The sequence below is a fragment of the Caloenas nicobarica genome, chromosome 5, assembly GCF_036013445.1.
Source record: "Caloenas nicobarica isolate bCalNic1 chromosome 5, bCalNic1.hap1, whole genome shotgun sequence".
In the NCBI taxonomy this organism is placed as follows: Eukaryota; Metazoa; Chordata; class Aves; order Columbiformes; family Columbidae; genus Caloenas; species Caloenas nicobarica.
The window spans coordinates 6,828,992-6,842,109 of record NC_088249.1 but is presented as its reverse complement, the minus strand read 5'-3'; the positions used below and the strand labels follow the sequence as shown (position 1 = coordinate 6,842,109).

The 13,118-nt window shown below is 38.1% G+C and overlaps 1 protein-coding gene across 3 annotated transcripts in view; it reads left to right on the top strand.

Annotated features, from left to right (window-relative positions):
• Positions 1-13,118, top strand: part of PPP2R5E (protein phosphatase 2 regulatory subunit B'epsilon) — a 79,659-nt gene that overhangs the window by 60,608 nt on the left and 5,933 nt on the right. For 2 of the 3 annotated variants that reach the window (XM_065635169.1, XM_065635168.1), the window contains exons 6-13: positions 4,508-4,638; positions 4,722-4,781; positions 5,420-5,528; positions 6,285-6,338; positions 6,431-6,481; positions 7,254-7,373; positions 9,408-9,535; positions 11,888-11,989. In XM_065635169.1, the coding sequence (XP_065491241.1) occupies positions 4,508-4,638; positions 4,722-4,781; positions 5,420-5,528; positions 6,285-6,338; positions 6,431-6,481; positions 7,254-7,373; positions 9,408-9,535; positions 11,888-11,989 (755 nt within the window). The remainder of the gene's footprint in view (positions 1-4,507; positions 4,639-4,721; positions 4,782-5,419; positions 5,529-6,284; positions 6,339-6,430; positions 6,482-7,253; positions 7,374-9,407; positions 9,536-11,887; positions 11,990-13,118) is intronic. The other variant, XM_065635170.1, reaches the window with a different exon arrangement.

Below are 13,118 nucleotides of genomic sequence, written 5' to 3'. Positions count from 1 at the left end.
CTACAGAGGCAGTGGTGTGTGTTTGTTTACATGTCACTCTCTGTTGCTATAGATATATACAATAGTTGGCTTTGCTCCAGTTTTGATACCTTAATCAAAGTATTTGACTTAACTGGTTATGGGAGGGAACTGAAACAGTAACTGTTGAAAACTGAAAGGTTTACTATCAAGCGGTCCAAAAATGCTGCTGTCTAGAGAGACAAACACCAGTTTGAATGTCTCTTAATATCGTTAAAATATTTCTGTTGGAAGGGGAGAATATTTCTCCCTTGTGCCTCTGCTGGACAACTGGCCACAGGGGCAGAAGTTCATTAACAAACGTATTCCCAGTGCAATACTGAAAACAGTGGGGCTATAGTGGTCGGGGAGGAAGTAAATTGAAAGGCCGTATAAAGTTCAAGCTCTATTAAAAGCATGGAAGAAGAAGTAGCACCAATAATAAGCAACATTGCCAAAGAATGCGTAGCTTTATTTGTGTAGTTTGCTTGCCATCGTTACGGCTAAACAGAAGATGTGGCCTCTGTCACTCGATCAGCTGGTAGCCAGTTATTTTCCACATATTTCATCTTTCTCGTCTTCACTTACAAGCTTGGCTTCTCTTGTACTTTGTTATTTCACTTGAAACTACAGTAGTTGGTCGTCTCCGCTGAGGAATTTTTGTCCAGGCCTTGACAGACCCCCCAACAGAGATGGGTGAATGAAGATGTTTTGTGGGAGAATCCAGGACGCTCCACAGACAAGACTTTTGTCTTCAGCTTTCAGGAATAAGCTTATCTTGGGTTTTCTGTTCCTATCGTGAATTTTTGTATAACTGCAAAGTCAGAAAGGACTTCATGCTTAGTGCTGTCTATGGCTTGCTTTGGAAATCAGGGAAATTTAGGAAGATTCCTACTTTGTTAGAAAAGGGAGTTTCCTTGTGGGCTGAGACTTGAAGAAAAGCCAAAGTAGAAGTGGCAGGAGATATTCAGCATTTCTGAAGACTTTTCTCTTACGCCTTTGCCGTGGAGCTTTTATTTTTCTCCGTAGTGATCAGACAAGAAAAGTAGTGCTTTTATTGTCCTTGTGTATTATTTGCATGAAGAAGACCTGAAAAGCATAGCTGAAAGAGTAATTTCTATCCTTAAATTCAAAGAAGGGACTTCAATTTCCTGATTAATATTACAAGACTTTATTCACCCTACAAAAGCAAAGGGATGTTATTATGCTTTTGTTTTATCCATCTTCTAAGTTCGAGAACATTTTTTATCTGGATCAAACCTCTGTGGTGGAGTTTCCTTTTTATTCATCTAAATATTAATTTGAACAGGGGGGGACACTGATCTGATCATCCAGTACCTGATGGAGATGTAAGAACATGCAGGGGGGGGAATCACTCTTGTCAGGTTTTTCCAGATTGATTTTATTTTCTTTAGATATAGCAGGATTGCTTTAGAATGAATGCTGTGTTCTACTTCAAAATCTAGAGAAAATAATTCCTAGATGCTCCTAGATTTTACGTGCTGCTGAACTTGGTTGTGACTGGTGCCATCTCACGCCTTTTCAAGGCATTCAAACCTGTTACAATTTGACACAGGAGAATGGGTCTAAAACAAGGATTTAAAAAAATTATTATTAATCCTGTTAGTCTTTAGTAAATCTATTATACTACGTGCAAGAATGATATCTATTGAAAGAGGGAAATACGAGATTTTGAAACCTGCATATCTGAAAATGTATGATACAACAAACAAGAGTTTCCACACTGGAAATTCTAAGAATTCATTAAGTTCTTGCCGCATGGTTAGATGATGTGTTTTTATATATTTCTATGCACAGTGTGTGAATTTAAAATTCATATTTTTTCCACAAAAAGTTCTGTTGTGCCTTATGTGTGCGGTTTAAGATATATTGTCGTATGTGTAACTGTGTTCACCGTGTGTATAACTGGGGTGTCCTTCCACTTTTTATTGTCTTTGTTGTGTGTCTAGAGTAACACCCAAGAATCTGTGACCATGGTCACTTACATACCCTGTTTCCCCAAAAATAAGACAGAGTCTTATACAATTTTTGCTTCAAAAGATGCTTACTTTTTTATATGTGTAGTTGCCTGGACACTATTTAAATTGACTTTTTTTATTAACGGTAACTAGGGCTTATTTTTAGAGTAGGGCTTATATTTCGAGCATCCTCAAAAATCCTGAAAAATCATGCTAGGGCTTATTTTCGGCTTAGGGCTTATTTTTGGAGAAACAGCGTAGGAAGTCAATTTGAGACTTAGGAACATTAAGCATGTTTGATGTTTCGTGACACTGACCACGCAAGTGTGACAGTCTTTGAAATCAGTTTTCTCTCTTTTAAATTTTTTTTATTTATTTTTTTTTTTTTTTAAATTTTTATTGGAGGAACTTCATAATAAAGTGTTTCTTGGCAGTAAGAATGCCTATGTGAAAAACCAGGTTTTTAAATGGGCATTTTCCAATCATTTTCTTGTTTGCTTTTTGCTTTCATTTTTTGAATATTGTTGTGTTTCTGGCTTTCCACTGTATGTTTTGATAAAATGCTGTGCTTTAACAGTGTAACTGTTCATTGCTAAAGCTGGCTTATATACAGTCTGAAATGGTTGGCAGTGGTTGCTAAGAGACATACTATTAAAATATATCCACAAGTGTCTGTGTTAGGTAGGTTGCTATTTTGGAAAATTTATTTCCCTTTTCTATGTATGTTTAGTGTCAGAGTAGTCAAATAAATTATGGACATCTTGCAGCTTATCCTTAAAAATAAGACTTTATTGTTGAAACCTGATAGCAAATTGGACATATCAAAATGATTTTTTTTTTTTTCTAATGAGAGACTGACTCTTAGTTCAGCAATGTTTCCGTAGAGGATCAGTATAAGAGAACTGGAAATATAAATATTTTGCTCCTAAAAGCAATCCAGTAAGAAAATTAAAAACATAAGTGTTTCCAGCTGTTTGCTGTGTTTGGGTGAAATTTGCTATTTGGGGAAGGATGGGGTGACTATTTATTTATTTAGCTGTAGAACTAATTGAAGAAAGTGATGTGTTTGTGACCTCTGGAGGGCAGCTGACAAACCTCATCATTTCCTCATGAAAATTCCCACCACAGATTCTTACTGCAAGGAAAAGAAAGTGGGATCTCATTACGAGCTACGGAAACATCCGAAATAATAAAGTAGCATATGTACATCATGCCTAAACCTGGATGTTAGAAAGCAAAATCCCAGACAACTGAAGCACTTTTAGTCATCTTTTTCTGTCTTTTTTCTTTTTCACCTCCTCAAAATTGTGTAGCAGTTAAACAGAGATCAGGTAGTATGCATACACTGGCATATCTGCTTGTAATAGGTAGTTATAATTTATTTGTGAATCCAGGATAATTTTGTTTTCTACCATTCCTGTAATAATTTTCTGACGTCATCTTATATACATTTGTAAGACCTCTTTGGCAGACTGTCTTCATTTCTCTTGCAAGTTGGTTGACGGTTGCTTTCTTTTTCATGCAAGAGAGTTACTGGTTGCTTCTGATTAATACCTTAAACTTTCCAATTTTCTGCACATTTGGTTGGGAGTTGTTGTTTGTGGGGGTTTTTTTTGTTGTTGTTTGGCTGGTTGGTGGTTGGTTGGTTTTTGTTGCTGTAGTTGGTTGGTTTTGGCTTTAAATAAAGTTTACCTTCTAATGTATTCCAAAAGTCTGCCAGAATAGCCAATGTTGTGTCACCAAAAAGGATGAAGTAAAAGTACCACACGATCATTTTGCTGTTTTAAAATTTTATTTAAGAGTTACTTAGTAAAGGTGGGTGTGTTTGTGTGTGTTGTGGAGATTTGTTTGTGTTGGGTTTTTTTGTTTGTTTGGTTGGTTAGTTGGGTTTTTTTAACTGGATATTAAATTTACCATTTTGTTTAACCTGGAAGATTAATTCCCCCCAACGCTTTGATTCATGTGCTCATCCCGTGACAGCAGATCCAGTGCTGGCATAGACTTCACTGTCGAGTCGTTCCAGAGCGTGAAGGCCATGCAATCACTGGGAAGGCTTAAGAGCTCATAATATAAATTACAAGCAATTAGAAAAATGTGACCTTGACACAATGTTGTGGGAGCAAAATATTAGAGCAAATGAGGATCTTTTAGTTCAGCAGAGTGAAGGAATGGTGGATGGTAAGAGGCAAACTGTCTTATCTTGTAGATATGAGAGCGTCTAAGAATTTATTTTATTTATTTCTGGGGAGAAGGAAGGCAGCATTTTGGAGCCAGTTAATCAGAAGTTTATTGGTTTTTGAAGATTTCCAAAGTTTTGTTACGTCAGAAGTGGAAATTAATAAACTGACTTTCATGATGTTGTGCTGAGGTTACAGCAGATTTTTTTAACACTTTATTTCTACAGCTTGGCTAACATGGATATCGAATTCTTACGTGCATGTGCTTCTATGAATTTAATTTTTATATAGAAACCTGTGTGTCATACTTGTCAAATGTCTACTGTTTCAGTTCTCTTTTTCTTTTAAACACAGCTGTTGGAGCTGTTTGACAGTGAAGACCCTCGAGAACGAGACTACCTAAAAACAGTCTTGCACAGAATTTATGGCAAGTTTCTGGGTCTTAGAGCATTTATCCGAAAACAGATTAATAATATTTTTCTACGGTAAGTTGCGGGAGGAGGTACTTTTCAGTAGGAACATTTTAAGAAACTGATATATTACTTATATTTAACTTTTCTTTTTTTAGATTTGTTTATGAAACTGAACACTTCAATGGCGTAGCTGAGCTGTTGGAAATTTTAGGAAGGTAAATCAGTCTTTATTTATTATCTGTCTCAAGCTTCCTTCTGGACACGTCAGAATAGTGTTGGATTCAGAAAAAGTATTACTATAAGCCCTGATTCTGAAAACAGATGTGCACACGTGCTCATCTCTAAGCCCATGTGCAAATCTCTGTCACATCTTTGCCAAGAGTATATAACCGGTTGCAAGTTGCAGCCAAAAGTATTGGATTGATTTTGTGTTCGTGTATGTGCTCGTTAAATTTTATGCACTTCATCCTTACATCCTGCAGAATATTTTTTTTTTGAGCACACTAACACTGAATATTTTGGGTAAATCTAGTTCTGGTAAGTTAATTACTCAAGAACACCTTGCTTACATGAATTTACAGACCACATAGGCAAGGTCTTATCTGTTTGGCAACAGGTTTGTGCAGCTGTTTATATGATTATTTGTAAGTTGGAGCTGAATTGCTGCCTACGTGTATACTGCACTGCTAATATAAAGCAGGACAAAATTCTGCACCTGTTTGCAAGATGAGCCTACTATTTGCAAACAGGTGCTGACTGCTAAGCTAAATTCATCTAGAAAGTGCTTGTTCAGACCTCAGTAATGTTTTCTATGATGATAACACTAACAAATATATTTTCTTTTAATTTCCAGTATTATCAATGGTTTTGCTTTACCTCTAAAGGCAGAGCATAAACAGTTCCTGGTGAAGGTGCTGATCCCTTTACACACTGTCAGGAGTTTATCACTCTTCCATGCACAGGTAGAAATTATAAAAATTATAACAATATTTTCTGCTCACTTAAAATGATAATTTTTTTAGAATGCCGCTTTGGAAATTTAATTGTGTAGCACAAAAAGAGTGAAAGGAAGGTTTTGAAATGTGGAAAAAATGCAATAGTTTTTTGAAAAAAATTAATGTGCTTTGTATGATAATTGTCTTCTGATTAGATAATTAAAGTGTAGCATACATCTGTAATTTTGAGGGAGATTTTGTTTAGTAGTTAAACCCTCTCTTTAGCTTTTCCATTCTCACAAGTTTGCCTCTCCTGTTCCCTCTCCTAAGACGACGTTTGGGTTTCCTTAGTCTTGTGCTGTCAAGGTTCTTCTTCATCCTGGCAGCTTCCCGAATACTGATACCCACATTTTTGCGTAATCTTTGGTTAATCTTTGCATAATCACAGATTTCTTAAAACTTCATTTATGCTCTCATATATCTTTTTATACATCTAGCTTTAATGATGTAATTTTTCCTCTGATAAGTGATACCTGTTGCCTTTCTCTCTGATTTTCAGATAGCGCAGTCTTTCTTATTCTGATAAAGCTGTACTCTCTAAATATGTTATTCCAGGTTTTAGCTGTGTTGGCTCATCTTGCAAGAGTTCGTGATTGTGATGATGTAAAAAATGTGTAGAAGAACACAGTTTCAGAGAATAACAGAAGCTTCAAAACATTGATTCTTTTTTTTTTTAATAGAAATGTTCTAACGTAGTTTTCTTAAATCTTTACCTCTTCACAGCTGGCGTATTGCATAGTACAGTTCCTGGAGAAAGACCCCTCACTCACAGAACCGGTAACTATTTCTTTCATACTTTTGCATCATAAACAGCTTACCCTGTTGAGAGAAAAGTAAGAAATCTTAACTTTTTTTTCCTTCTAATTCAGGTCATTAGAGGTTTAATGAAATTCTGGCCAAAAACATGCAGTCAGAAAGAGGTAAGTGGTAGCTAGTGTTAACAAAACTTAAGAGTTATTTTGTTCTACAATATAATAGGCAGGGCATCTTTAGATATTTCCAGGTAGATAGCACATGCTGTGGTGGATCTTGGTTATTAATTCTTATAGGTGATTTTCCATACTTGAATTATGAGGTTTTGGACAGTTTTTACTATGAAGAGAAAAGTTTGATAACCACGTTTTCTGTTCAGAAAATAAGCACCAGTTCTTCTGCAGAGAAGTTTGTTTTATAAAGGAGAAAATAAACATAGTTGAGGATAGATTGGAAACTCTGTTAGATTTGGAATTGTTTATATGTGAGGATAGTATTTTTCCAGGGAGGATGAAAGATATTTTATTGTCTGGCATTTGCCTGCTAAGCGCGTAAAAGATGTAGTTAGACCTTTGCATTTTTATTTCAAATTCTTGATGCAAATCTGACTTTCCCTAGTGAGATTTTGTGATGCAACAAAACTGTTATTTTGAATAATGCTTCCAAAAATGAAGTAAAATAAAGAGGTTTTCAGCATGGATATACCGGTGCTATTCCAAATTTTGTTGCTTTAAATACAGCATTTGCCCACACTCATCCTCCTTTTAAGAGCCTGAATCTAGAAGCTACTAAAGATAGAACTGATCCCATTTTTTGAGAGGGTCTTTCTGAGCTGGCGAGGTTTCCAGTTTTCCCTGAAGTGGTTTGAAGGTTATCAGCATTTTGCTGATCAAGATGATTCAGAGGTTTTATATTGAATGCTTCCTTCTTTGTCTTTAGGTCATGTTTCTAGGAGAGCTGGAGGAAATCTTGGATGTAATCGAACCATCACAATTTGTCAAAATCCAGGAACCGTTGTTTAAACAAATTGCCAAGTGTGTCTCTAGCCCTCATTTTCAGGTCAGTGGTAGAGGTTATTGTTATATAGGAATGTATAGTCTCAATTTCAAACATAACACACCCCCAAATGTAAATATTATGTTATGTGATTTTTAAATACCTGTCTTCTGGATTTTTATGAAAGAGGATACGTTGCAGTGGAAGTTCAGTTCTGAGCTCCATGAATTATTAGATGTATCTGGGGTTACAGCACAGAACTTGCCTTTCTGAGCCCCATAAGGCCTTAAACCAGGATAAATGTATAAATGTAACTACTCCTACATTTACACAGTCCTAAAATTACATTCAGCACTTTGAAGGCAACCATGAGGCTGATGTGAGACCCAGTGAAATTGAGTTTGACCCCCCTGGGTTAAATTGTGTCCAAGGAGACTTTGAGCCCTTCTGACTGCAGGTGATGGGTACTCACCACATGGCCCATGGACTGATAGACCATGTAGGGTTTATTCGCTCCCTTTTTTAGCACAATATTGTGCAGCATTTTTGTTTTCCCATTTACTTCCTTCTGTAAGGAGATGTCTGGTTAGAGGTGGGAGAACCCATAGCCTGTTTTCTTCACATGGTGTTAACAGAAAGAAGGGGAATGAACGGCATTCAAATTGAATCATATGTGAAGAGGAGATAGGCACAAAAGCTGATGTGACTGTTTTCAGCTATTCCTTGGACTACATTTGTTTTTAGCATAATTTAGATCAGTGTTTTGCCCTCTTACACCCTCACCAGCTCTTCCCCAAGGTGATTATTATCATTGGTACCTTCCCCACGCTGGAGATCTCCCTTATACAGCCCAGCTGCTGGGTCTTTCCCTGTCTCCTTCCTGCAGTATCCCAGCGCTGCTCTTGTCCTTCCGACTGCGGTCACAGGAATGAGGGACAGGGGCCATGGGGAGTCTGGCTGGTCCCCCATCCCCTCCGCAGCTGCAGCGTTAATGCAATGTCTGCACCTGGTCTTCAGTGAGGAAAGGCATAACGCTCAGGGGAAAGAGTGTATGCTGTGGGATCTGAATTATAGGATAAAAACCTCATTCGGTTAATCATAGGATCATAGAATCATTTTGCTTAGAAGAGACCCTCAGGATCATCGAGTCCAACCCTAACCTAACTCTAGCACTAAACCATGTCCCTAAGAACCTCAAACACCTTTTAAACCCCTCCAGGGATGGTGACTCCACCACTGCCTTCGGCAGCCTGTTCCAATGCCTGACAACCCTTTCTGTGAAGAATTTTTTCCTAATATCCAATCTAAACCTCCCCTGGCATAACTTGAGGCCATTTCCTCTTGTCCTATCATTTGTTACTTGGGAGAAGAGACCAACCCCCTCCATGCTACAACCTCCTTTCAGGTAGTCATAGAGAGCGATAAGGTCTCCCCTCAGCCTCCTTTTCTCCAGACTAAACAGCCCCAGTTCCCTCAGCCACTGCCCATCACACTTGTGCTCCAGACCCCTCACCAGCTTCATCACCTCCTCTATACTCTCTCTACTACCTCAGTGTCTTTCTTTATGATGAGGGGCCCGAAACTGAACACAGGATTCAAGATGTGGCCTCACCAGCACCGAGTACAGGGGACGATCACTTCCCTGGTCCTGCTGGCCACACTGTTCTTGATGCACACCAGGATGCTGTTGGCCTTCTTGGCCACCTGGGCACACTGCTGGCTCGTATTCAGCTGCTGTCAGCCAACACCCCCAGATCCCTCTCTGCCAGGCGCTTTCCAGCCACTCCTCCCCAAGCCTGTAGCGCTGCCTGGGGTTGTTGAGACCCAAGTGCAGGACCCGGCACTTGACCTTGTTGAACCTCATACAACTGGCCTCAGCACAACAACCCAGCTGGTCCAGATCCCTCTGTAGAGCCTTCCTACCTTTGAGCAGATCAACACTCCCACCCAATTTGGTGTCATCTGCAAACTTAGTAAGGGTGCACTCAATGCATGTTGTGCTGCTGATTAGAGTTTTGTGATTTGGTTTTCCTTCAGAAAATGAGAAAATTATACGTATCTGAATTCCTGCTAATATTTTATTCTTTTGACTCATAGGTCGCTGAGAGGGCGTTGTATTATTGGAATAACGAATACATCATGAGTTTGATAGAGGAGAATTCAAATGTTATACTTCCCATCATGTTTTCCAGCCTTTATAGGATTTCTAAAGAACACTGGAATCCGTAAGTTTTTGCCATTACTATTTATCTTACCATTTGACGTATTGCTTATAAACTTAGGGTACGTCTGCTGAAGAACATCTGAACGGGAGAGATCCAAATTCAAAGCTGGCAAGAGCAGGTGCAACTCCGTTAATGCCAATATAAATTAGTCTATACTTGACTTGTTTTTAATTATCTGGTATGTGTACAAAAATCAGTACCTTATGGGATAAAAATAGGCCTTCTCACAAGTTGGAGAAAAGATAAATTAGATGTTACATTGTTATTGAGGAAAGCATTGCTCATCAAGCGTTTCTCCTACACAGTTTTTTATAAACTGGTTAACGTCTTAAGCCTGATTGTAAATTGTCTAGAATAGTATCGTGTGGCGTTAGTAAAGCCCTGTGGCTGTATCATGGATGATACTGATACCTCTGGTACTAGGATTTTTCTAAACAGCTGTGAAGCATTTAGACATCAGTATATTCATAGGTTGGATTGTTTTTTCTAAATTTACTTAAATACAGCTGTTCCCTATTATACACAGTAATAGCGTAGTTGCTTCATATTGATATCCTGTTAATTTGGAATTTTTATTCTTAAACTGAATGACCTAGTCAAAAGTGATTTAACGGAAAATACTGTTACAGTTAGATGCCGTGTATTCTAAACTTTAGTTGAAAAGTTTTTCTAAGTCAAAGTGTTCACCGGTTGGTAAACCCAGTATTTTTAATGATCTGTGCTACGTTCAGGTCCCAGTTGCTTTAAGACCTTCCTGTTAAGTATTTGTAAAACACTCCATCTTTAAAAACATTAGTCATTTTGTTCTGTATCTAGCCAAACCTTGGGCTTGTGTTTTTTGTGATGAATCTAATGCCACTGGAAAGCTTCTGTAACTAACACTTGTCCCAAAAAGACATTTTTCATGGCAGAGTAACGTGTTACCAGGCTCCAACCTGCCCAACCTTTTATAGCAGGCACTGGGATGCTTCTGGCAATGAGTGTTACAGTATCCCGATTCTCAGAGTTTTCACACCCCCAGGAATGTTGTGCCTTTGACACACAAGCCAGGTTAAGGTACATGTAAAATGAATAAGGTATTTAAAGAATTTTTTTATTTATCAGAACATTTTTAAATGCAGGCAACAAAAATGAAAGTTTATTGAGAGAGGTGAATAATAGATGGGGGTAAAGTGTGGGAAATGGCACATGGTTTGTGTGCTATAGAGGTTTTCTCCAAAGGTTCCTGGCACCCGTAACATTGATTTTGCTGCCTCCTGGCTGAAGAGCTGTTTCTTGAGCAGCCCCATGTCTGTATATGACAACCATATATACTCAAAAATATACTCAAAATTCTTTGAAAGTTTTTAGATTTGGTTCTTTCCCTTCACCCTTTTCAGTTGCTTTATTGTTTCTTTATCTTCAACTCTGCCACAAAGGAATTTTTACCTCCAGATAATCAGACTGTTGGCAGGTCCATCTTACTTTGGCAATTCTAGTATATTTTATGTGAGTTATCCAGTCAAATGGGATGAAAGAGTAAACCGATTCTACCTTTTTTAACCTTTGTGTGACAGAATGCCTTTGAAGCCTTCTTGAAATTATTATACATAATTTTTTCCTGTATGAACAGATCATGCCTGTCACATTTCATGCAATTAAGCAACTCTAATTCAAATAAGCAGTAGTGTATTGGTTCTTGGGTAAGGTCAGGAACAGTAATAAGCAAAGTAGGCAGAGGTTAGAGAGAGAGACTAATAATTTTTTATATATGTATATAATATATATATTTAATATATATATACATACACAGTTTTACACAGATACTGCAGCATTTGTCTGAAGGATTTGTGGGTTTTCTAAGAGTTTTTTGCTGTACCAAAGTGAATGAATATGAAACGTATGAGTACAAGGAAATTGCTCTTGAAATACAGCCTTGTATTTTGCATAGATGCACTGAATATTCAGCTTCATAGAAAAGTCCTAAAGAAGTATGAATCACCCATTTCATGTTTAAATTCTATTCCTTCTGCCAGCATTCATGGTTTGAATCCCTGGAGTTGCATTCAGAATTGCTCCACAGCATGAGGGAAGAGTCTGTAGTTATATGTAATAGCTTTCTGTTGTTACCTTTTACCTTGGAGTTTTGCTTTGCTCCATTTAAGTAGTCAGTAGAGACATGAAAGCTGATTCTTACATTTAAATATGTTAATCAAAAGTAGTTTCACTGAAATCAAAGAATTTACATTATCATACTTGCAAAAGCAGGATTGGTCGCAGAAATGCTGGTAAGAGAAGACACTTTTATTTCACGTTTGATTTCACCTGTAACTAATAGACTCCTTTCTCTTTGTCTTTTTTAATGTTTCACAGGGCTATTGTGGCTTTAGTCTACAACGTGTTGAAGGCATTTATGGAAATGAACAGCACCATGTTTGATGAGCTGACAGCCACTTACAAGTCAGATCGTCAGCGGTAACTTTTTAAAGCTTTTTTTGTCAGCTGTGCATAAGGCCTGCTGTTTAGTTGTTCCCTTGAACTCAGGTGCAATTGCGTAATCTCACACATAATAGACACGATGACTCCTTTTTCTCCCTGCACGCTCCTTAGCCTTCTCTTTGCAAGATGTGAGATAATACCATGTACAGGTTGTTCTTTGCTCCTTACGAAGTATAGTATCCATTGCCTTGCTTGGGAATCCGCATTCCTTGTGGAATTCCTTCTCATGCCACATTCCAAAAGATTAAATAAATCAAGATCATCAATAATAAAAGAAAAACAAGGGTTAAAGACTTGTGAAAAGCCTCGCTGAGGTTTGGGAAGATATAAGAGGGAAAGCCCTAAGATTTGATTTTCCAAACTACTGTTCTTAGGCTGGATGTGGTCCTAAAGCAAAGAGGCATCTCTCAATCCTTTCGTTTCTTATTCAGAGCTTTTGTTGTGTCTGAGTCTTTCAGCATGCAGGATCCACTAGATACACCATTCATACAACCACTAGTTCCACCCCAGCGAAGTGCTTTTTGTCTTTTCTCCTCTTTTCCTTGATCTTCATTTTCCAATTTTAGTGCAGCATCTTTTCTCAAAAGTTTCAGCTTATCCAAAGCGCCAGGTGAAGAAAAATGAGGAAACTTCAGAAACTCTGAACAGTTTGGAATTTCATTTAAGTCACACCCGTTCTGTGACGCAGGGTCCCCCACGCAAAGCCCTGTATGTCAGCAGACCTGGTTAGGCTTGTCTAGTCTCTAAAGGCTCTTGGAGGCCAAACTTTTTGAATTGTGTGAGTTTAATACACAAAAAAATCTACAATTAACAGCCTGATTAATACAGCATTTTGCTTTTAGAGACTTAGATCTATATTTGAGCTAAGACTCTCAATGACTTCTCGGTAAGTGTGTGCTCAGGCAGCTGAGACAACGCTGCCTGGAAAGGCAGAGAACTTTAGGACTGATCTTTTAATCCAGCCATTTATTGAGGGACCTCAGGGACTTAAACGAATTTTGCGACTGCACTTTGCCCCATAAGATGAGGAACTCTGCTCTGAACAGAACCAGGCACTGTGGTAGCATGTCCTGGGTGTGGATCGTGGGTGAGGTTTATTGACTAA